A 21,719-nucleotide genomic window follows, 5' to 3' on the forward strand; every position below is an offset into this window, starting at 1 on the left:
GCCCAAGGATGCCACGCGATAACAAACGGTGTCGTCTGCACGAGGACAGGGACGGCCAGCCTGGGGCGTGCGCTCAGATGGGGAAAGAGGCAGAGCCTCCTGTTGCGCTGCCCTAGACTGGCCGTTCACGATACTCCGCCGAGTCATAAATCCGATTCTATGCGTCGATCCCATGGTGTGGACTCCCGCCAGCGTGGCTCTGGAATGCCAGGTGACGACCTCATGTCTTACTCTCGTGTCTCACACAGGCGAGCACTCTATGTGTCACGTCGGCATTACAGCAGTCAGGATGCTATTCAGAGATTTTCCTCAACGATTTCACACCATCCACCATGGCTGTATCAGCTGATAGGAAGCCGACGCAAAGAGCTGACTGCTGGGACCTGAGCTTGGCTAGGACCGATGACAGGCGCCACCATTTCGTCAAGCTTCGCGAGAGGTCCGCTTACAGCGCGAGAGTAAGCCCATGTCGGAAAGCACTTGGGGCAAGGGTTTTCATTGAATGCATATCATCCTTACCGGATCCAGCCCTGCCATTACTCGAGCTCGTTCAAAGGAACCGTTGAGATGAATTGGAGATAACTTGCTCAACTACCCTTTCAGCTTGCACGCATACAGCAGAGCCATGGAGGTGGGATTTTAATCACAATGGCGTGTTGAAGCACGGACTGCAGCGAGACAAGACCTGCATCGAGGTGAGTGTTGGATTTCTCCATCCGAATTAGGAAGCGTGCACAGATGCTCATATTCTCGCCAATCGGGTTGCAGATCTGCGAGGGTTTCCGCCAGTCATTGGCTCTTGCTTCCAATTTCAGCCACTCACTACCGAAGCCGTTCAACGCCTCTCAAACAGACTTCGAGCCCACCGAGCTACGAACAGACGGATGCAGGGAAGTCGTTCCCCGGCGCTGAATCCCTTCTAGTACTCTCTACTGCTCACCCAGCAGCACAGTTGCTGGCGGTCACGGCGGCTGAGCTAGTAAAATGCATTCCCCTTAAACAATACATCATCTTACGAACTATCGAGACCCTTTTGCAATCATGGCGAGAGCCAAGCAGGCATCGATACAGTTCTGCACCCTCAGCTTTGCGGTGGAGCCGCTCCGTTTCACGAACTCTTGCTCTTGCGTTCATATAACGCTTAACAGCTCCACTCGTGAAAGTCCTGTTATCGCCACGTCTTCCCGATGCCAAACCAGCCCGCTGGTCCCCAATAGCACTCTGAGATACCCATCAGGTTCACTGTCACACCTCCTGTCCACACCATAAAGCCACAGCCCTATGCCCCTAGGTTTTGGCTGAGCGTTCCTGAACTATTTCTTGCTTTTGCTTTAGTCCTCGTTCCTAGGCACATCCTATTTGCCAATTCGTGTTTTCGCAAACCTTCTGCACTGCAGACTTAGGCGGACGCTCCCAACGTCATGGATCCCCAGACCTCCATCCCTCCAGTAAGTCTCCCTGGAATTCGCGGATATTCGCCTGCTAATTCAGACTTCAAGGCTGCAAACGTACTCGGGGTATGTCAACCATTCTTCGGCGCCTCCCACATTACTGTGCTAATCGTAATCTTCTTTAACAGACCATCGGAACTGGTAGGGTCGTTGCTCTAACTTGGAAAGATGCTGAAATTAACTGTGACCAGTGTAAGTGCAAGCTATGGGTTAAGCTGTACAACGTCACTAACGGCTCATTGAAGTTGCTGGTGTGTACAGGTAATTTTGCCATCTCGTTCTCTGCTCTATATTTGTTTGCTAATTCCTCTCTCCAGATTCTCCCACAGTAAGCCTACTTGTCTCCCAGGAAAATCCATCCACTAAACCTTCAAGAATCTGGTATAATTGGCGAAATAAGAGCACCGATGGCCTCCCACTTTCAATGCTGATGCTTTGGTCTTCTTGTAATGATCCTCTATTTTTAACGTTTAACACGAGGACTTACAAATATAGGTGCTGTACCCTTCGGTGTATACGCAATTGTTCAGGTGAGCTACTCGCAACCGGACGATTCTTCTACGACTGACCCTCGGCAGCGATTCAACTTCGCGCTTCAATTCCAACCTCAATGCTTTGGTGCCCTCACATTAATCTGCTGGGGTCAAGCACTCGTATACTCCCAGTGTGTTCTAACCCGCTCTACGCTCTCGCTCTCATACTGATGGATGGAAAGCCGATGGAGAACGTGGACGGCCACTCTTGCAACGATTTCCGTTGCCCTTGGACTCGGTCTGATCGAGCTAGTTCTCATAATCACTCTTCGAGTAAGACGAATCAGCTACACCGTTGGCTGGAGACGTTGCTAACCTAAGAGGCAGAGACCCTACTATAACGGTGTGAAATGGCCTATGATGATGATGGCAATCATTGCGTCTGTGATGCAAGCCGCTGGGCTCATTCTTCCGTACTTCGAGCTGGCTAAGCGAAATGGCCGTGTCATTGGCATTAGTATGTGCTCCCCCCTCAAGTCTCATAGCCAACGATGCTAAGATGCCCTAGATTTCATCTTCCTCGCCGTGGATTATTCTGGGGCGTTTTTCTCCGTCATGGCATTAGGTAACATTGCTCCATCATTCCATCATGATACTTCGCGTCTTGGCGACGTACAATCTTGGAAGCCTGTCTGACCGCAACTAGTCGCACAAAATACCTTTGATATCCTCGGAGGTTCGCTTTATATTGTTTGGTCAGTCGAGCCCTTTCCCACACAGAGACGCCGCTAGCTATTACATTTGGTCGCCCAGAACCTATCTTTACGGTAATGAGCGTTCACTGACACCATGAAAGCATGTCCCTCGAGACTGGAATCTTCCTCTCCCACTGGATCTGGCTCTGGCGCGTCCGGCATATACGTCGCGAGGCCAAGAAAGCGGGGGTGTCCTACGACGAATACATTGCTAGACACCCGTTCAAGAAGCTCAGGCGTTCCGATTCAGTCGATGTAATCGCTGATGTTGAAGCATGCCCTGTCGATTCGAACCGAAATTCCACCATCACACCCTTGGAGAAGTGCAGGATGAAACCAGCGAAAGGCTCCCTCGACTTCACCAAAACGGAGGTTGCTAACCTCGACCCTGCAATAATAGGCCAGGGGAATCAACCTCAGAACACTGCAGATTCCGCTGGCCGGGTCTAAGAGGTAGATGTAATCAAGATAATGCCAAAGGAGAATCACGAAACACGACTTTGAATCAATACCATGGAGCTGGAGTCCCGGTCATCTGCCAACATCGCTTTTGTATTCCAGTTGCTCTCACGACCCACTCAATATTCACCCTTTCAGAAAACGAAAAGCACTCTCATTACACAATTTCCAGGGTAAACAGCTTTTCGTTCAATCAAAAGCGTTTCATCTTAGCCTCAGAAGCGCCAGGTTCAGTCATTTCATCAATGTACTATTACGGGCTCTTTCAATCTTCATCTAGTTCGTATATTTTTAAGTTCATCCAGAGATCTGTGGGTGGTATTTGTCTTTAAGAATCTTTGCTACCGGTTCCTTACCTACAAGACGCATTCGCAGCGCTGAAATTTTAATTGGACTGGCAATTGAAATAGGTTACGAGTATAATTAATGCGACGGATTCTTTTCTCCTCTGCGGTATCTTTCCAAGCTTTTCGGGCGTCAAGAGGACAAAACTTTCAGGGTCTACTAGTGCCACTAGCAGTAATGAAATTCTATTTGACCGCAAACGCTTGAGTCGCGAACAAACAACTAACTACTCAAATCTGTGAAATAGAAACGCAAGATGACCAATGAGTTGCTGACATTTCCTCCACGTAGTTTACCCCGATTTAGCGTCCTCGGTATATGTCGGTGATAGCGGGGCAATTAGGCAATCCCTTTTCAGCAGCCGACCTCGGGATGATTGTCGTAAAGCTAATTGCAACGCTTAGTTCTTGATCTTAAGTACTGTACTTAGCTGCAGAAAGTCTCATCCCAAAGCCCTTTTTGCGATATACTCTCGTCCAAATTTAGTCCAGCAAACCCAGCACATTCCGTAAATACCCACTGCTACCTACCATAGGCTAGGGTCCACAATTCCAAACACAACCTTGGAATAATTTCAAGGGATTCTGAAATTATATATCCTTCAAAACATCCCACATTCTATCCCCTAACTCACCCTTCCCCAATCACTTATGTACCTTCCCAAATAAAATAAAAATAAAAAATGTCACTATCCCTCCCAACACCCCCCTTCTACGCCATCCCGAATATCAACAACCTGCGCGATGCGGCCCTTTTCCCTGGTGGCCTCCCAACCACTACCGGCGGTAAAGTCCGTCCCGGAATTCTGTTTCGCTCAGCCGATGTCTCGCAACTAGATCGCGGCGGCTGGAAAGCTATGAGAGAGATTGGGATTGGGCATGTTTTTGATTTGAGGAGTAAGCCGGAGGTGGAGAAAGTGTGGAGGGGTGTTACAGGGGATAGGAGGGAGGAGGGGGGGGAGGGGAAGAAGGAGGGAGAGGGGCAGGAAGGGGTTGATGTTGATCCAATGGGGGTTCGCCCCGGATGGATTCAGATGATGGAAGCGGAGGGCGTGGAGAGAACGTGGGTGCCGGTTTTTGAGGAGAGTGATTATAGCCCTGAGAGGTTGGCAGAGAGATATTTGAAATATATGGGAGAGGGTGTTGAGGTTGGTACTTTTTCTTGAGCCACTTTGGAGCATGTATTCGGGGATTTGTGGCACTTGTCGTTCTAGTTTCGATTCTGAAATAAGAGACGCTTTGACGTTTCGAGAGATGAGAGAATGAGGTGGAGGGTTTTTTGCTTCGTTCTTTTTGCTAAACGACATTACTCGTAGCTAGAAAGGAAGCTCATACGCTAACAAGAACACAGGGTTTCGTCCAAGCCTACCACGACATCCTACTCCACGCCGGCACCTCCTTCCGCACCATCCTCCTCTACCTCGCCAACCTCCCACCACCCACCCCTATCCCGACACTCGACACCCCCAAACCATCTACGTTCCTCTCCAACGACCCCTCTGCCCCAACACCCCAAATCACCACGACTAACCAGCCCCTCGGCGCTTTAATCCACTGCACAGCCGGTAAAGACCGCACCGGTATCTTCTTTGGTATCCTACTCTCCTTCCTGGGTGTCCCCATCCCGACCATCGCCGCAGAATACAATCTCACAGAAACAGGCCTCCAGCATGCCCGTGACGGCCTTGTTGCCCGCCTCATGAAATCCCCCGGCTTCAAGAAATACACGCTGACTCAGATGGCTGGGAGGGAAATGAGTGCCACAGAGCTTGCGGAGCTGATTAAGTCGAAGGGGAGTCATATAGGTGGTGATGAGGGGGAGAGGGAGAGGGTTGATGGGGAAGAAAGTGCTGGTGGTGCGGGAGAGGGGGAGATGGAGAAGGAGATTCCGAAGGAGGTGTTGGAGAAGGGGAGGAAGGCGGCGTTGAGGATGGTGGGGGCGAGGGTGGAGAGTATGGTTGAGGCGTTGGGGATGGTGGAGAGGGAGTGGGGGAGTGCAGAGGGGTATTTGAGAAGGGTTTGTGGATTGGGGGATGAGGAGCTGGAGGATATAAGGAGGGTGTTGGTTGTGGGTGGGTGATTGTGGGTGGGGGGAAGGGAGGTTGTAGTTGGGGGAGGGAATTTGGAGATGGCTTGGGACACAGTTCTGGAAAGATTAAGGGTGAGATAATGAGTAATATGAAAGACCGTAGATCAGAAATGTCGAATGATGCGAGATCGGATAGTATTCGGAAGGTTAAAGCCATGCAAACTGTAATGTATTTCTCTAGCACTGGCCCTGCTAAACGCACTTTAGTACAGCGCGCACAGAATCCAATACCATTCCAATTTTCGACTCAATCTTGGCCATACCGAAAAGGTAGGTATTCCAAAGTTCCGAAGCCGCAATTTTGTGAAGACTACACGTCCTCAGTAGACGCCGAATTCGTCTAGGCGGTCATTTTCAGATCCTCTCAACATTTCTCGGGATCCTGGCAAATCTGCGCAGTGAAATGTTACTGCTGATCCCCAGCCTTATTGCATATAATCCCCTTGACCTTGTCGTTGTACTTTTTGCCCACATTCTGGTTGCCGGCGGGGGTAACTGTAAGCACTTGGACATTGTGCTTGGTCTTGCAATCCTTGGTTCTATTTGATAGTTAGTATACCACCGTTCGAGATACCGAGACATTAAAACATAGGCGAGCGGCAAAATTGTGAGACTTACAAGAACAGCGAGCACTCAACCCCCTGCGCCGGTTGCAAGGACGACATGTCCGGGAATTCGGCGCTGAGATCTCGACACCGATCGGGGAGGAGGACGAGATCGCGCCACACGCCTCCATAGTTCATGTGCTCGAATACTCGGACCTGCTTTTTGTTAGCCACGCCTTCTTGCCCTGGGTATGAGATCCCCGCTCTTGGGCTTGGGGAAAAGGATCAGAGGTAGGATAGAGATAAGAGCTCGTACCTTGGGAAGGTTGTTCCGAGTAACAAGATCCCCGGAGGGGGTTTCAGGCATATCGAGGGCGTTGGAGTTGCCTAGAGCTTCAATGATAATGCTACGCGTGTTCATCTTCAGAATCGGCGTTGCCGCGGTGAGAGGGAGAAGGAAAGTGAGGAGTGACGCGAAGAGCATGGTGCTAGAGACTAGATGATTTAGTAGGAGTGTTGGAGGTATTACTGAAATGACTCGAACAAGAATTGTAGGGCTGGAGGGCTGTTGACGTTGAGAGTTGTGATGATGGTGGAAAGGAGATTGAGATGGAGCGGGAGGTGGAAGGGTGAAACGATGAACAAGAAATGGGCATCGACCGTGCGACACCGGTAGGGTGACTCTTTCCATACCTCGTGGGGGGAAATTCTTGTGTCCATGCTTTAAAATCTGATGATCTTTCCCAAGGTCTCGAAGCACCTTCTTGATGTACTTTAGAAACTCCATTGATTGCTTCTAAACGGGAGTAGAAAGGAAACGACGATTAACAAAGACTAAGGTCTAAGATAGGGGTTCCCAGTCTGCAGGTCCCTGTTAGGTGTATAGCAGCCCAAGAGTGAATGAAAGGGGAAGTAAAGACTGAGCTTGAAGCCTTGTGTTACCATAGCTACGGATGTATGCAGACATTCGCCACTATGCTAGTTCAGTCAGTTTACGCGCGCTAAAGCTATAATTCAGGTCGGTGAAAGGGTATAATTCTCCGCATGGCCTCACTTTAGATCTAGAGTATAGCGCTAGGAGGGTATGAAGGATAAGGGGATTGCTAACTAGGAAGATATGATTCTGGGGTTTCGCGATGATCCTGCTGCCTAGGACAAAGGGAAAGACCAGCACGTTGTAGTCCGGCTTCCAAAAAGGAATCTAGAAAGGAGATCATCCGATAATAGGGGACAAGACCTGCGGAGGTTGAAATATGAGGACAACAAATTCCTGTAAACCCTAAACAAAACCCTTAGGAAATCCATTGACCACCCACCTCCTTCCACCCCGCAACTCTCTTCGTCCCTACGTACCTAGTGTCTAGGAGACTTTCTCTAGATACGCTAGGTTTCTTATATACTATTTCTGTGGCTATGGTATATTCACCAAGCCAGATGGCGAATCTGCTTTCAAGGAAGGGGGAGTGCAGTCCGATGTTCTGGGTCGCCAAAAGCATTGCTAAGGTGATTTTACCCAGGGCGGGCGCAAGAACTAAGCCTGTAGATAATGTCAGTCAGAGTCGGAGTTTGAGGCGAATGGAGGGAAAGATACTTACGTGGATATCCTGCAGCTGTGGGTGGCTGCCGTACCACGGTTAGGATCATCAAATCACTGATATACTATTGATATTCCCTCAACTGCATGGAGAATCGAGTAAGCCAAGCCTACAATTTTGCGTCGAGTGACTGGCACCTTCTACCCCCTAAAGCTAGTCTCCGACAGTACGCGCTGTCTTTCGTAAACATTCACCTATTGGTTTGATGCTTATGCATGAAGAAATTGATGCTGGACGTGAATTATCGTACTTTCATGGGTGTGGTGGCTGGTGTCGCTTTGGGTATGGAAGGTTCGGACAGGCCCAGTATCCCTGTGTTGGCCGCAAGTGGCTCCCACGGCAAGGAAGGCGAAAGAGTCGCTCTGATGTGTGTGAAGGAGTACATCGTTGTTCTGGATATTGGTTGAACATGTTGTGGGTTGTAGGAGAGTTAAACCTTCGATTGTTCGTCCACAGAGACATGGTGATTAATAGATGCTATTAGGAAATTGTGATGGGGTAGGGGTGGGAAGAACGAAGGAAGGAGGACTGTTTGGTGGGCAATGCAGAGAATGTGTCACATCTGTGCTGTGAAAGTGATGGTCAATTTGAGGATATCCGAGTATCTGAGGATCCGAGGAGGCCTCGCCGACCAAAAACCAGCGATTTGATATCACTAAGCTATATGGCTGATAAAATTTGGTCGACGAAAGAGATAGATTTACGAAGTAGGCTATGTTGAGGGTATAAAACCATGCTGATCCCAAAACGCACACAAAAGAGCGAGAAGATCTGGGATATGGATACCCTCAAATCATCAAAAGATCTACGAAATATTCATCGTAGACTTTGACCTGTATTCAACAACGTCGAATGAAACATACAAGCCTCTGGCCCCAGCAACCCTCGAAACCGCGGCTCTATGTGTTACCGCGGGGGGTGTTGGAGGCAGAATTTGTGCCTTTGTTAATCAGTCCAGCGAAAAACGAGGCAAGCTTATCGTTGTCCATCTTGGGATCATGGGCAGGTGGTGGCGTTAATGGAGCTTCGGGAGATGCTGTGCGATTTGCTTCTCGATCCTGCATGCCCCCCTTGATCAGCTCGAACGTTCGCCAGAGAAAGAGGACAAGAAAGGCGGCTTACCTGCAATCGCTTGACCATTTCATCCGCATTTACTTGAATGCCACCCATATTGAACTGAACAGGTCCAATGTGTTCTTCCACAACGCCGCTCACGTCCTCATTCCAGGTCATGTATGAGGCATTATCCTTCTTCCGGGCGTTCTTGATCTTCTGTTCGTTCTCATCTTCACGGCGCAGCACTTCTAGAGTGGCTAGCTGTTCTGCGAGGAAGGCCTGCGCGTCTTTGCTGGCGACTTCAACTCCGTTGGCTTGTTTCGAGTGTAATGCAGAGAGAGGGAAGTCTTGTTCGGGGTTGCGGATCGTCTCCTCGTAGATAGACGTAGCTGAAGGGCCTTCATCCTGTTGCCCAGGCCCTCCATTTGCTGCAGATTCATCCTCTACTGCAGCTTCGCCATTCGCTGCAGCCATCATATGTCGCGGAATGTCAATGTCGATGGACCATTTCTGGCTGACTCCCTCAACATCAAACCCCTCTCTCAAGATCCGTATCTTTCCCCATGAGTCCCAATTGGGTGGTACCAGCACTCGGTCCCGGTCGATGACATTGTGTTTTAGTTGCTTCTGTTTTAAGAGTGACTTGATTCCAAGTGTCGAGTGGACCAAAGTCTGGAGAGATCCTGGAGCAGAAGGCATCGTGTACACCAAGCTGGCGCCATGCTTGAGGAGAATTGTACGCATATACTGCAAAATGAAGTCAAACTCCTCCTCCTTCCACCCACGCTCCTTCTCTAGAGCTTCAATCTTGTCGGCATTTTGACAAACGACGCAAAGAGGGATGCCCAGAGGCTCGTCCCATTCTCCCGGCCCAAGCGGTACTTTGACATTATCTGAAGCACTGCTTCCTGCCCCCTCGGAACCCCCGAGGCCGCGCCCCTTGTCTTGTAACAAGGAGATGTTCTCCTCCAATACTTCTTTGGATGCATCGTCGAGAGACAGAATAAGAGACCGTAGGACGCGGATCCAGTCACGCAGTTGCCGTATCCAGAGCCATGGGTGATTCCAGTCGAGGAGAATGACTACAAGCATATGAGGTAGTGTGCGAGGATTAAGATAGGGTTTGATCAGGGGGGTAAATGAGGGCGAAGGGTTCGCGAGGAGGTAGAGCGAGAGGCGGGCGAGGGTATCTGCGTCTGATTAGCTCCCGCATCGGGAAGTCTGAGGAAGAAGCGTATTTACCTTCATGATCCGTGTCAAGAACGTCCTGGTACGTGTAACCGAGGGCAAACTGGTTGGCAATGGGGGGGGCTCGACCGCGATCTGGAGGCCTCCGGTTGCTGGATGGGTCGGTCGAGACTGATTCTAAGAACTCACGCTGTGTTTCTGGGGTTCCGCCTGCAAGACGAGCTTGTCAGCATCCATCCCATTGAGCTTCGCTAGTTATGTCCATACCTAGAACGAGGAGGCTCTTCTCAGGCAGCCTTTTCCCACTCGAAATGTTGTCGAGCATGGGCTTCCATATCTCCTCCTTCTCCTGATCGCTGCTTCCTGGCCGGCCATGTATCCCCGATTGCCTCGACGGAAAATTGGAGGTTCGGCGTGACGCGCTCGCCATGGCGGAGGTGCTTCGGAGGTCTCAGGGCGCGGACGGCGCGGTGGTCTCTAGAGATGGGCAGAGGTAATACAAGCTGTTCAATGAAAGCGTGGTCACAAGGGAAACGGAAGACACTACATGCGACGAAGAGGTTTGTGGGGTGGGGGAAGTTGACGTGGTGACCTCTTGCTGCACAGGCATGCAGGGAAGCTCTTCGCCGAAAGTTCACGCTAAGACGGAACTTTTGAGCTTGGATCTGGAGCCTCGACTTCGGCAGCCACCACCGCCCATTCACTCACCCACCAGCCTCTGCTGGCTCTCCAACGCAATGAACACGATCCGCAACATTCAGAACCTCAACAAGCGCGAGCTTGAAGAGGGCGTCAACCCCGAAGCCTCCTGGCACACCGACTACCGCGACACGGCATTCATCTACGTCGGTGGCCTGCCATTCGAGCTCTCCGAAGGCGACATCATCACCGTATTCTCGCAATTCGGTGAGCCAACATGGATCAAGCTTGCGCGCGACAAAGAGACGGGCAAGTCAAGAGGATTTTGCTGGATCAAATATGAAGACCAGCGAAGCACCGATCTGGCGGTGGATAATCTGGGCGGGGCTACAGTCATGGGCAGAATCTTGAGGGTTGATCACGCGCGGTACAAGCCGCGGGATGATGAGGACATGAAGGACAATACGATGGGCGATGTGAAAATGAGCGATGAGGAGGAGGACGGAAGGAGGAAGAGGCGGCGAACCGACAGTGAGAGCGAGAGCGAGGACGAGCGCCCCATGCTGCCCGAAGAGATCCAGCTTGCGAAACTCATTCGGGATATAGATGACGAGGACCCGATGAAGCCGTCCATGCTTAAAAGCCAGCAGGAGAGAGTTGATGCCGCGCTTAACAAATACAACAAGACTAAGAAGAAAGAGCGGAAACATCGCCATTCGAGACGAGGCAGGAGCAAAGAGCGCCACCGTGACCGCGATCGCCGGCGCATCAAGGATGATGTAGATGAAGATAATCAGACCAAGTCACGTCGACAAGACAATTTTGGGGATAGACATCGGGATAGTTTGCCAGAGAGACAGAGCACCGGAGACAAGGGCAGGGACGACGCGTTGAGGCCCTCGAAGTCAAGGCACAGGGGCGACTCAAGGACGAAGGAACGTGATCATGACCGACGCCGAGGCAAGTCTGACGATGAGGAGGGTAAAACCACAAGGTCAAAGCAACCGTCCCGACGGGATCGGAGACATCGGAGGCATAGCTCTTCTTCATCTCGAGAATACTCCGAGGAGGACTGTCGGCGGGGGTATGGTACTTCCGATCACCGTCAGCGGGAGAGTCGCCGTGAAGATCGCCCACATAAACGAACGACGTAGGTTCTAGCTCTCCCATCGCACAATTCTCGCAAATGCATAGGCTCACTCGAGGGCCTGTATGATTTATCTCCAAGGTCCTGGAGTATGCCTTCCTTACTGGAGCATGAGCTAGTCATTTATAAATGACGGATCATTTTCGTAGAAGCAGACCCTCCATTGTGCGTGCCCCCGCTGTTTCCTTCGCCAGTTCCCCTCGCTCCTTCCCTATTCTTCCCTCTCCTCCCCAACCACGTCCGCACCGCGTCGGCAGACATACTATGGAATATTTTCGAAGACCATGAATTCCATCTACTGCGGCTTCCTCATGCATCAGTAGCCCTCTCCCTGTGCTCTACAATCTGTTTTTCAATTTCTGGCGTCACCCCCTGGTGGGTAGCCACGTGCTCCAGTTTCCCTTCTCTTGCCGTCACCACTAGCTCATGGGTGTTCTGGTCAATGTGCAAGTCGCTCGAGAACACCACAACATCTTCGGTGTCGCCAAAGATCTTGGCCATTTCTTCAAGCGGTATGCCTTTGGTTTCTGGCAAGAGGAAGAACATGAGAGTGGTCCCAAAGAAGGTAATGATGATGAAGATCTATACGAGTGTGAGTACCTGTCTTAAGCCGTTGAAGTGGGCATGACTGACCAAGTAGAACTTCCAGCCGATGTTTGCAAAGGCAGTTGTCGTTGCTTGCAAATACACAAGGTCGGTAAGTGCAACGGTGGCCATCGAGAGGCAAACACCTTTCGCGCGAATGTGATTCGGAAATAGCTCCGAGTAGAAGACCACCCCCGCGACATCAACACCCATGCTGTATACCCTACTATAACGTTAGCCAAACCCCACAGCTCGGAGCTTCGAGGAGACCGACGCTAAGAAGAGATAAAACATCGCTAGACACCCGTGTTAGACTTTTCCACACTTCGAGGCTTCCATGGTTGACTTGCCTACGCCAGCCGCCAGACCAGCCTTGTTGGTTGCCTCTTCTGCAAAACTCGCAACTAATGCAGCCTCGAGGATCAAGCAAACGCAACAGCCGCCTACACCGAACAGCATCAGGGGCTTTCGGCCAACCTTGTCCATGAACATGGCGCCGACTGCATTGAAAACGATTCCTACAGTTATCCACCCACACTACAGATTTTCGTCAGCTTGAGGGACAACGCGACAGAAGGCTCATACCTGGAATTCTAACTGCTGTTTACTACAAAAGTCAGTGAATGCTCTTTATCTGTTGACATGCTAACTTACGTTCCATAGCCGAGGGTCGCATAAAGGGATGGGCCATAATTGTTGATAACAAGGACCCCTGTGCTCTGTCCGATGAAAGCGAAGCCCATTGCCAATGCAGTGCGCCTTCGGTAGCCTTTTTTTGTAAACATTGCCCACCAGCCGGGTTCTAGGGTACGATCGAGCTCTGTTTGCTTCATCATTTGATAAAACTCTCCGCGCGCGAACTCTTGGTCGGGTCACCCTTGATCTTGTGGATCCTGTACACGATATCTCTAGCCTTCTCAACTTCTCCCTTCATTAGTAGGAACCTCGGAGACTCTGGGACGACGCATACAACTGCAATCATCATGAAAGGCCAAAGTAGAGCAAGACCCAACGGGCCACGCCACTTTGCTGTTTCATTGTCAGCAAAGTAAAAGGCCATACCCATGTAGGATGCGAGCGCGTATCCTAAGGCGATGTTGACGCCGTTCATGCCGACGAAAAATCCGCGTAACCCTGGAGGAGCCAATTCTGCCGCATATGTTGGGGCTTGCTACATCAACGTTTGGCCTTGCATGGGCATTTATAACACTCACTGACTGCCAAGAACCCCCAACTCCCCCACCCAGCGATGAAACGAGCACCGATAAACATGGCTACATTCTGTGACCCGCAGAGCAAGGCTCCACCGAATAAGGAAAATAGAGAGCAGTATAGTACCCCCGCTTTACGACCGAAATGGTCCATGATATAACTGGCGGTCAAGATACCAATCACTGCACCAGCCTGCCTCATATCAGTTAACTGTAGCCCAACGTACAACTACAAAGGCTATACCTGAAATACTCCGTTCATGGCTCCAATCAACGCCTCGGCATTTCCAGTTTCTTTCCCAGTCAGCGGATCTATAAGACCCATATAGATGAGGAAAGGAGGTTCGCCTAGTGTCGTTCCAATAATACTTGCTGGGTATCCGAAGGCAATCTGCCCAAGACTGACAAGGAAGCAGACAAAAAAATTGTAGCCATTGAACTGGCTTTTCTTGGACGGGGCCATAGGTGCAAAATTCGAGGGTGAAAAGAACTGATAAGTGTCGGTGGGACTAGCTCATATATGTATATCTCTCAATCCCTTATTGTAGAATCGAGAAAGGGTGAATACATAGGTACCGGACTCTCGAGCTATATTCGTCGATTCAACACTACGAACTGCACTCCACAACACGATTCATTTAGCGCCTCCTCCCCCGCAAATCCTCCCACATTCTAAGTGTGGCCGACCACGATTGCAGGGATTATATTGTGGGCTCCGCAAAAAAACCGGCGATGATTTAGTTCGCCCTATTATTCGCACACTCTGACAGAATCTGGGCTACGCGGGAAGTCAATGCTGATGGAAGCGGATACCAAAGTGCAGATTTAGTTGACTAAGTTGTAGGAGTGTGATCTATCCATTTTCTGTGTGAGGTTTTATATCCCTTCCTTTCACAGAATTTGAACGTCGAACATGACGTATTTCTCCAAAGCTTTCCTGCATAGCGTGTCTTTGACCTATCAGGAAGAGCGCGGTAATCTCTTATTCAGTCAAGGGTGCCAAAATGCGGGTTTGTAGAAGTTTCTCTTGCCAGTTGCTGGGTGAGGAGACAAGGAGCAGTCGGATCGCTTACTCCGAACAGATGACTCCTATGAACTGACTCTCAATACTCAGTCGGCGGCGGCGAGACATCAACAACCCCTTGCCTGAAACTCGGTAATTACTGCGGGGTTGAAACGCCAGCGCTAAAAGACGACCATGGTTGATGCATTGTTGCCATATATTGCCGAAATGAGCCGTAGGGTTTAGCATCCGCTCCGCCTTTGCTGATTCTAGACCTTGGATATCGCTTCACTTGCCCATCCAAAAGTAAGTCGAATATTCCTTGGAACTGGCGAGGTAAAAGCTTGACTTTTCCAGCGCACCGGTCCTGGGCCCGAAGCGCAAGTCTACCATGGAGGTGGTGCTGGTGAGTCCACGTAAAGTAACGCGGTTCTTGATACACCTTTGAATCAGCAATTCATTTGCATTATTGACCTTCAGCCTATACTCTTGCCTGGTTTCTATGTTCATTATGACTACCTGGAACGACCGACCTGGAATGAACATTCAGTCAAGTGATTTCCAACTGTTTCCCCTACGGTGGCTCTCCGACTCGTTTTAGTCGATATTCGAAATGCGGTTGAACTCAGTTACGCCCCTTGGGCCTTTTGAATATCAGGAACTGCTTCCTCAATAATGTTCTAGACGTGGAATTGCATCGGTTAGGGACTACGAAAAGCCGGTTCAGTAGGTACATCCACCTTGTGCTAATGTAAAAATACCACCCCTTGCGTGGCATAATTCATTTTACAACAACGAATATGTTTCCGCCTCCTATGCGGATGCGAACCTAGTGAAGAGCGTTTTAAGGTAGCATTTGGTTCTCCTTACTCGTGGCTTTGTTTACTACGTGAAAGCTGTGCTCTCATAGTGAATAACTCATTTCATTACACGTCCTTTCTCCTACACTTCATATCTGGCCACATGTTTGTCTTAAGACTAGCACTAAGTTTGTCGAAAGCCAGCCTCTCGCAACACTGCAAGCACTCACTTTTGCTTATCTCCTATTCGAAATGTTTTTGATTGGATCTGAATATCAATTTTACTCTAGCCTCACAATTTCGTTTTTAATTTTTTTTAATTTCATACGTAGTATTCTCTATTTAACTCTCAGAGTTTTGCAATCCTTTTTAAAGTCTCAGTAGCCACTCTCCTCACTTCCTCCACAATCTCCTTGGCACCTTCAACCTTCTCTACCAGCCCCACCCCAGTTCCCGCCCAGATAGCTGCCCTCCCCTTCCCCTCAGTCGCATATCCCAAATCTTCACTCTTTGTAGATTCTTTATGTAGTCTCCTAATTTCCTCGATGCCCACCCCATTCAAATGGTCTGTGTAACTCTGGACAAGGAGACTTCGTCCGTCATAAGGCGCTGGCCATTTATTCGGCCCGTTGAGATTATCGAACAACTTGGAGCGAGTAGTGGTTTGGCCTCCATCTTGCGCTTCTAGAATAGCTGCCCTATACTTGGGATGTACGTCCGTTTCTTTCGCTGCGAGAAACCGGGTCCCCATTACCACACCCTCAGCACCGAGCGCAAGGGCTGCTGCCACACCTCGACCATCAACAATCCCTCCACTCGCGGTGAGCGCGATATCTGTGAGCCCTTGTCTTGCAAGAGCATCAGCAGCTTCTGGCAATAACGAAATGATGCCCGCTCCCTTTTCAAATCCATGCCCTCCTGCATCCGCGCCTTGAAGGCACAAGACATCTGGTTTTGCAGCTTTGGCGATGTAAAGCGCAGACTCCACACTCCCACACTGAATCCATATCCTAGTCTCGGGACTTACTTCCCTCATACCATTCGCCCAATCCGCGTAATCATCCAGCTCCTTCGCAGCAAACAGCCAGACCACACTTGGCTTAAACTCTTGAACCACGGGCAATGCATCCTGGAGTTTGAGCACAAACGGAAGGAAACTAATACCTACAGGGAGAGTTTTGTACTTTGCACTGGTAGCTGAGAACTCAGGGCTGGAGTTGAAGGCTTCGGACGCGGTTTGTAACTGGAATCGTAGATCTTGCATGTCGAAGAGCCCACCTATTAGACCCAAGCCGCCAGAAAGAGATACAGTAGAGGCGAGGTTTCCGCCCGCGACTCCGGCCATAGGGGCGTTGATTATGATGGGTGCCGTTGTCCATGGAAGTTGGTCTTTGAGAGATGCCATGTTGAATGTTGACGAAGAGCGGTGGAGTGGAGACTTTGGGTAACGTGGTGCAAGCGCATGGAACTTGGGAAGCTGAAGTTGTTATAGACTCTTCTATCGTAAGTGGAGCTACAATAGGGCAAGCCCGTGAGTGAGATCCGGGGCTTAGTAAGCGTGATGATGACGAGAGCAGAAATTAACATCTCCGAGGACATGCCTCGTAGGCGTCTATGCGATTGCAGATGGGTTGGGAATTTGAAGGTTGTGGGGACGAATCTGGTTGCGTCTAAAGCCATTTGATGCAGGGACGTCTCTGCACTGGTCGGAGCACGTCCTCAGATATGCTAGCTTGAAAGAGCTATGTTCAAAAGACAAGGTTAAAACTTCGTTGCAGGGTTATCGAAAATATGAAGAAGAGGAAGTCCCTTGTTGTCCTTGATGCATCAGCTCTGCAACTTAGCTCCGCGCTCACTCGTGTGTCCAGAAGGAGTGTGGGAGTATAGGAATCCAACAAGCTTTGTTGATCTCTCGGTGTGTGAGAAAGTGCATGTAGGGACTCGAACATTCACGCCCTTTGAACATCCCCTACAACGAGCCTCTAACACGCAAGATTCTTTTCTCCTCTTCCATCCTTCCCCTCCTATAACTGGCTTCAAAATAAAATTTTCCCTGCTTTCCCATTACCTTCCCTTCACACCCTCCCGTAATGCCCGTTTCCCCTCTCCGCCCTAAAGTCTCCGTCCCTTCAGTCCTACAAAAAATCACTAAGCCCTTCTACCCTAAAATGATCGCCCTCCTCAACAACTCTATCGAATTCCGCATCGCCAAGATACGCGGCGAATTCATCTAGCACTCCCATCCTACCACCGACGAACTGTTCTACATTCTTGACGGTGTGCCTTTGACGATCAAGATCCGGAAAGAGCGAGACAATGAGGGGAGTGAGGAAAAAGTTGTTTTGGAGAAGGAAGATTTATTTGTAGTGCAGATGGGCGTGCAGCATTGTCCGATGAGTAAGGAAGAGACATGTGTACTTATGGTGGAGAGGATGGGAGAGTTGAATACGGGGGATCAGGGGGTTGGGTGAGTGGGGGAAATAGATGCTAATATGGTGTGTGTAGGGAACGGACTGCAGCTATTGAGGATGCGAGGATGGAAGGTTGAAGTCGATGGGATTGCAGGAGGAACAGTGAGTGTTGGTGTGCTTGAAAGAAACCCTCGATGTGATCGTACAGAGCATTGTCCAAAGCAAGCACCGCTGTTGGCGAGAAGTATTACGCTCGTCATATATGATTAAACATTAGCTCAATAGGATGCAATCCTGCGCCATCAACAGAATACTTCACCCTCGAAGTCTCAAATTACCTGTTGAGTGTAAAATTAGATTGTCAGAGGAGAAGGGGTGGTTGGCGTTGAGACTCTCGGGAAGTGAATTGTTGGGGGTAAGTAAGCGATACGCCTTTCCATTTTAGCGATAGCGTGAATTTGGAGGAAAGGCAACGGAAAGCGGTAGGAGGCTTAGCTAGACCCCTAGACCCCTTAAAAATCGCGGAAAATGAACTTTTTTTTTAAACAGCCACGAACCTGCGCCCCATCCTACGCCCCCATTGCCAAATCTGACTCTATTAAACGTGGTGGCGGAATGGCGACGCTGCCGCACGACGAAAATTCAGATTCCTGGCAACTCTTGGCTCTTATCTATCAGAACCATGGATCTGTACACAGTGGATCACGAAATCATCATGTCTGGACAAGTAAAGGGACTCATGAGATGGACTGACTCTAGAAGGGGTTTCGTTGGGTTTGATGTCAAATCGAGCTCATCTTGTTCGTTGCTTAGTTTGCTTTGCAGGAACCGTGGCTGAGGGCTTGAATCCTAGTCGGTTCTCGTATAGCATTGTCATCCCATAGCCTTGTCGCTTGTGTATCTGTGCTCTCCTGTTTTCCGTAATCTCCATCCTCCAGATGTCCTCTTCGCACTTTCAACATGCCCTGAACTGTGTTGTCCTTTTCCAAGTCGTTGCGTCATCATGTTTACGCGATTTTTCTATGGTTTTCTGATATTCTTCTCCTTGGTCGCGTTGTACAGCCTCCACTCAGTCTCATCGCGCGATCCAACGTCAGTCTTTTTTAACCCACGTGTTGGCTATGCGCCCGCATACTCCACGATCAGAAAGCAGGAAGCCGAAACCTTCATTCATGCAACAACGAATACCACCGAACGCCCGCACACTCAATCGTCAAATACCCCGAAGAAGCTCTGTGTTGGCATACCCTCTATAGCAAGGAGAGGAGCGCGGTATCTGCGCGTGGCAGTCGGGTCTTTGCTCGATGGCTTGACGCCTACAGAGCGCGATGACATATACTTCATAGTCTTCATACCCCACTCCGACCCGACCGTTCACCCCGCGTACAATGAGCATTGGCTCGCCGACCTCACGGATGAAATCCTCGTTTACAACGATCTGCTGCCTGTTCAGGCTGAGCGCATAAAAGATTGGGAGAAGGAAGGGGGTTTATACAAGGAGAAGGGCATATTTGACTATTCATATCTGCTCAAGGCGTGCTACAGGCAAGAGACACCCTATATCGCCATGTTCGAGGATGACATTGTTGCGATGGACGGGTGGTATCATAGAACGGTTGCCGCAATAGAGGAGGCAGAAACGCGGTCAGCGTTGAAGAAAGCTTCTCCGAGCTGTATGTGAAAGTAAGAAGCCATCATTCATACATACTTACACTTGTAGTTCTCTACCTCCGCTTGTTCTTCACCGAAGAGTTTCTAGGCTGGAACTCCGAGTTCTGGTTCACGTATCTTTTTTGCTCCATCGTTGTCTTTTCTCTATCCACCGGCCCTCTTGTCTATCTTCGCTCGAAATCCCCGAACCTGAAACGCCATCTTTCCGACCGTATTTTGTTAATTTTCTGCGGTCTCATTGTTGCTCTTATTGGCCTCTTTTTCGCTCTCGGCCGCGTAACAGTCCTCCCTCTCTCAGCTGGCGTCAACGAAATGCCTAAGTACGGCTGCTGCTCACAGGGCTTCGTGTTCCCCCGCGAAAAAGCTATGAATCTCGGGAAGTTTTTCGAGGAACGCAAAGCCGGTTTCGTGGACGTGTTGACGGAAGATTATGCGGACAGGAATAAAGAGTTAAGATGGGCCATTATGCCTAGTGTGATCCAGCACGTCGGCCGGAAGAGCTCGAAAGTGGATGACTATGGACCGATGAGTAAATTTGGAATGACCGTGGCAGAGAAGATATGGAACTTTGGATTTGAGAGATATAATGCAGACGAACTAAGAAGAGAGCACTGGCGGGCCACGCATTCGGGATGAAGGCATCAGACACTACATCTTCTAGATTCTGTCTCGCTGGTCTCGCACCCCAACATCGGCTACGAAATGATATCCAAAGACCCGCTGGCTTAGCCGAGGTTATATGGGGAATCTCACCAGGTAGCGCTGTAACTACTAGTTACAGGATGCGTGCGAATCACGTCTCGTAGAACCCAACATGGACCGTGGCAAGGCTTGCAACGTATCTTTGGTGTAGAGCAGAGGAGGCTGTGGGGATCTCGAAGTGGATGTAATTTGAAAAAGGTTAATTTGAAGGGGGCCATGTAGTTCGCGGGAAATCAATTCACAAGATGAGCTGGATTCGAGGTAGAGCATTTCCAGGAACAGGTGTTCAAAATATCGCGAAGACTTGTTTCAGAGGATGGGCTGAAAGAATGTTTATATGTTACTTGGAATACGTGTGTCCCACTTCGCAAACCTCGCTTAGACCTTTTTCTTCTTATTACCTTTGTAATGTAAAATATCATTTAAAATGACGATATAGAGAAGATACCACTGAAAGTCCACACTAAGGAGTGAATGCTACTCAGGTAGCGAGGTAAAAGCACCAACTTCTTACCCTTAGTCTATCTAGCGGCACACTCCATAAACTGACTGTTCGTATTGCTCAGGGCATTCTTAACTAGCAAAAAAATCTTCAGATCCTCGTTGTGTCACCCTTCAAGCATATCGCGACCATAAGACACATTTGTCTTCCTGCTCCTACGCACGAAAGATATTCCACAAGCAACCCAACGACAAGACAAGTTTTATAAATCTTGGGTACCTCTAGGCCCAACCGACCACTGCGATACTTATCTGCTTATGAATTGCTACAAGGTGTTAGGATATGTGTTCAGATGGAAAATCCAAGAGGACAGGTGTGGCCGTATACTCTAAAACAGGATTTCTATTTCTGCCCAGGAGCACTACTGGAGATTTGCACACAAGTGATGGGGGAGACAGAAGAAGACAAAGAAAGAACGACAACATTACGCACAAGGACGGAGCGGCCGTAAGGTCTATGGCCATCATCAAAGATCTTTGCCCTTTGAAAACCCCTATGTTTGCTCCCAAGCTCTTTGGTCTGACTCCTAACACTCTCCGATCCGATTGCCTGCTCTTCATCTGTCTGGGTTAGACCTTCGTCTCAAGAGACACTCCATTCACAATGAGGTTTGCATGGCAGGTCTCAGAAGTGTCCGACTACATAACAGCACCTGTAAGCAACAATTCCTAGGCAAAATCTGGCGCTGGAGCCATATGCACGAATATGCTCTGCATTATATAAATCATAGAGATCCCAGGCCTTCAGCCCAAAAATACATGACTTTTCTTATAACTCATGCTCCTTGCAAGGCTACAGACACAATGATCAGGTTCTTAGCATCCTTCAAGGGACTCGAACACTGCGTTCAACCAGCATTCCAAATCAACGAAGAAGAAAGTAAAGACAATGGATCAACCCAAGATCAACCGCAATCCCTTCAGAGATTTTACCTAAACCAGCAGACTAAAGATTGGCTGAAATCACAGCAGGATACTCTGAGAACTGTGTCCCTATCGGAGAAGCACCACCTCAAGACCCAAAAGAACTGGCATTCAATTACTATCTCCCAACAGGCCTATCCACCGCATTCCCAGTATTAGACACAGCGGTA

The 21,719-nt window shown here is 49.5% G+C and overlaps 10 protein-coding genes across 10 annotated transcripts; 5 read left to right on the plus strand and 5 right to left on the minus strand.

Annotated features, from left to right (window-relative positions):
• Window positions 1–1,824: 1,824 nt before the first annotated feature.
• BDR25DRAFT_229205 (uncharacterized protein) lies at window positions 1,825–3,129 on the plus strand (the record flags this gene model as incomplete). Its single annotated transcript, XM_033685306.1, has 8 exons — window positions 1,825–1,897; window positions 1,947–1,981; window positions 2,030–2,115; window positions 2,167–2,257; window positions 2,312–2,441; window positions 2,493–2,549; window positions 2,631–2,679; window positions 2,781–3,129. Coding segments are annotated over 8 exons (870 nt in total), but the record flags the coding sequence as incomplete, so codon positions are not given.
• An 811-nt stretch (window positions 3,130–3,940) lies between these two features.
• On the plus strand, window positions 3,941–5,562 carry BDR25DRAFT_289095 (uncharacterized protein; the record flags this gene model as incomplete). Its single annotated transcript, XM_033688430.1, has 4 exons — window positions 3,941–4,399; window positions 4,469–4,630; window positions 4,834–5,239; window positions 5,327–5,562. The coding sequence occupies exons 1-4, from the start codon at window positions 4,166–4,168 to the stop codon at window positions 5,560–5,562; spliced, it is 1,038 nt and encodes a 345-aa protein (XP_033546338.1). The 5' UTR covers window positions 3,941–4,165.
• Window positions 5,563–5,925: 363 nt separating this feature from the next.
• On the minus strand, window positions 5,926–6,903 carry BDR25DRAFT_356718 (uncharacterized protein; the record flags this gene model as incomplete). Its single annotated transcript, XM_033695692.1, has 4 exons — window positions 5,926–5,953; window positions 5,982–6,110; window positions 6,190–6,325; window positions 6,351–6,903. 4 exons carry the CDS (start codon window positions 6,901–6,903, stop codon window positions 5,926–5,928), a joined length of 846 nt encoding a protein of 281 aa, XP_033546339.1.
• A 113-nt stretch (window positions 6,904–7,016) lies between these two features.
• Window positions 7,017–8,118, plus strand: BDR25DRAFT_356719 (uncharacterized protein; the record flags this gene model as incomplete). The annotated part of the gene is made up of 9 exons (XM_033695693.1): window positions 7,017–7,102; window positions 7,135–7,198; window positions 7,270–7,388; window positions 7,413–7,457; window positions 7,495–7,598; window positions 7,674–7,711; window positions 7,755–7,832; window positions 7,869–8,002; window positions 8,040–8,118. The coding sequence occupies 9 exons, from the start codon at window positions 7,017–7,019 to the stop codon at window positions 8,116–8,118; spliced, it is 747 nt and encodes a 248-aa protein (XP_033546340.1).
• A 433-nt stretch (window positions 8,119–8,551) lies between these two features.
• Window positions 8,552–10,553, minus strand: BDR25DRAFT_264083 (uncharacterized protein). The gene is made up of 4 exons (XM_033686846.1): window positions 10,223–10,553; window positions 10,010–10,165; window positions 8,834–9,957; window positions 8,552–8,769 (listed from the first exon to the last, which is right to left on the minus strand). The coding sequence occupies exons 1-4, from the start codon at window positions 10,383–10,385 to the stop codon at window positions 8,611–8,613; spliced, it is 1,602 nt and encodes a 533-aa protein (XP_033546341.1). The 5' UTR covers window positions 10,386–10,553; the 3' UTR covers window positions 8,552–8,610.
• A 95-nt stretch (window positions 10,554–10,648) lies between these two features.
• Window positions 10,649–12,041, plus strand: BDR25DRAFT_304558 (uncharacterized protein). The gene has a single exon (XM_033690244.1). It carries the CDS (start codon window positions 10,693–10,695, stop codon window positions 11,746–11,748), a length of 1,056 nt encoding a protein of 351 aa, XP_033546342.1. The 5' UTR covers window positions 10,649–10,692; the 3' UTR covers window positions 11,749–12,041.
• A 9-nt stretch (window positions 12,042–12,050) lies between these two features.
• BDR25DRAFT_343828 (general substrate transporter) lies at window positions 12,051–14,000 on the minus strand (the record flags this gene model as incomplete). The annotated part of the gene is made up of 8 exons (XM_033693867.1): window positions 12,051–12,323; window positions 12,375–12,549; window positions 12,652–12,863; window positions 12,912–12,933; window positions 12,981–13,128; window positions 13,188–13,460; window positions 13,541–13,730; window positions 13,782–14,000. 8 exons carry the CDS (start codon window positions 13,998–14,000, stop codon window positions 12,051–12,053), a joined length of 1,512 nt encoding a protein of 503 aa, XP_033546343.1.
• Window positions 14,001–14,523: 523 nt separating this feature from the next.
• BDR25DRAFT_356723 (uncharacterized protein) lies at window positions 14,524–15,276 on the minus strand (the record flags this gene model as incomplete). The annotated part of the gene is made up of 6 exons (XM_033695694.1): window positions 14,524–14,574; window positions 14,625–14,700; window positions 14,735–14,907; window positions 14,931–15,055; window positions 15,085–15,164; window positions 15,203–15,276. 6 exons carry the CDS (start codon window positions 15,274–15,276, stop codon window positions 14,524–14,526), a joined length of 579 nt encoding a protein of 192 aa, XP_033546344.1.
• Window positions 15,277–15,444: 168 nt separating this feature from the next.
• Window positions 15,445–17,405, minus strand: BDR25DRAFT_356724 (inosine monophosphate dehydrogenase; the record flags this gene model as incomplete). The annotated part of the gene is made up of 7 exons (XM_033695695.1): window positions 15,445–15,487; window positions 15,571–15,626; window positions 15,738–16,817; window positions 16,910–17,042; window positions 17,109–17,158; window positions 17,197–17,251; window positions 17,314–17,405. 7 exons carry the CDS (start codon window positions 17,403–17,405, stop codon window positions 15,445–15,447), a joined length of 1,509 nt encoding a protein of 502 aa, XP_033546345.1.
• A 1,349-nt stretch (window positions 17,406–18,754) lies between these two features.
• BDR25DRAFT_228781 (uncharacterized protein) lies at window positions 18,755–20,058 on the plus strand (the record flags this gene model as incomplete). The annotated part of the gene is made up of 2 exons (XM_033685289.1): window positions 18,755–19,424; window positions 19,472–20,058. 2 exons carry the CDS (start codon window positions 18,755–18,757, stop codon window positions 20,056–20,058), a joined length of 1,257 nt encoding a protein of 418 aa, XP_033546346.1.
• Window positions 20,059–21,719: the final 1,661 nt, after the last annotated feature.

This window comes from Lindgomyces ingoldianus (genome assembly GCF_010093535.1).
Source record: "Lindgomyces ingoldianus strain ATCC 200398 unplaced genomic scaffold BDR25scaffold_21, whole genome shotgun sequence".
Classification (NCBI taxonomy): Eukaryota; Fungi; Ascomycota; class Dothideomycetes; order Pleosporales; family Lindgomycetaceae; genus Lindgomyces; species Lindgomyces ingoldianus.

Coding starts and splice junctions, on each gene's coding strand:
- BDR25DRAFT_264083 (XM_033686846.1), bottom strand. CDS start 10,385: ATGGCGAGCGCGTCACGCCGAACCTCCAATTTTCCGTCGAGGCAATCG. Junction 9,958..10,009: donor TCTTGACACGGATCATGAAG/GTAAATACGCTT, acceptor AATCAGACGCAG/ATACCCTCGCCCGCCTCTCG. Junction 8,770..8,833: donor AAATGGTCAAGCGATTGCAG/GTAAGCCGCCTT, acceptor GGGGGCATGCAG/GATCGAGAAGCAAATCGCAC.
- BDR25DRAFT_304558 (XM_033690244.1), top strand. CDS start 10,693: ATGAACACGATCCGCAACATTCAGAACCTCAACAAGCGCGAGCTTGAA.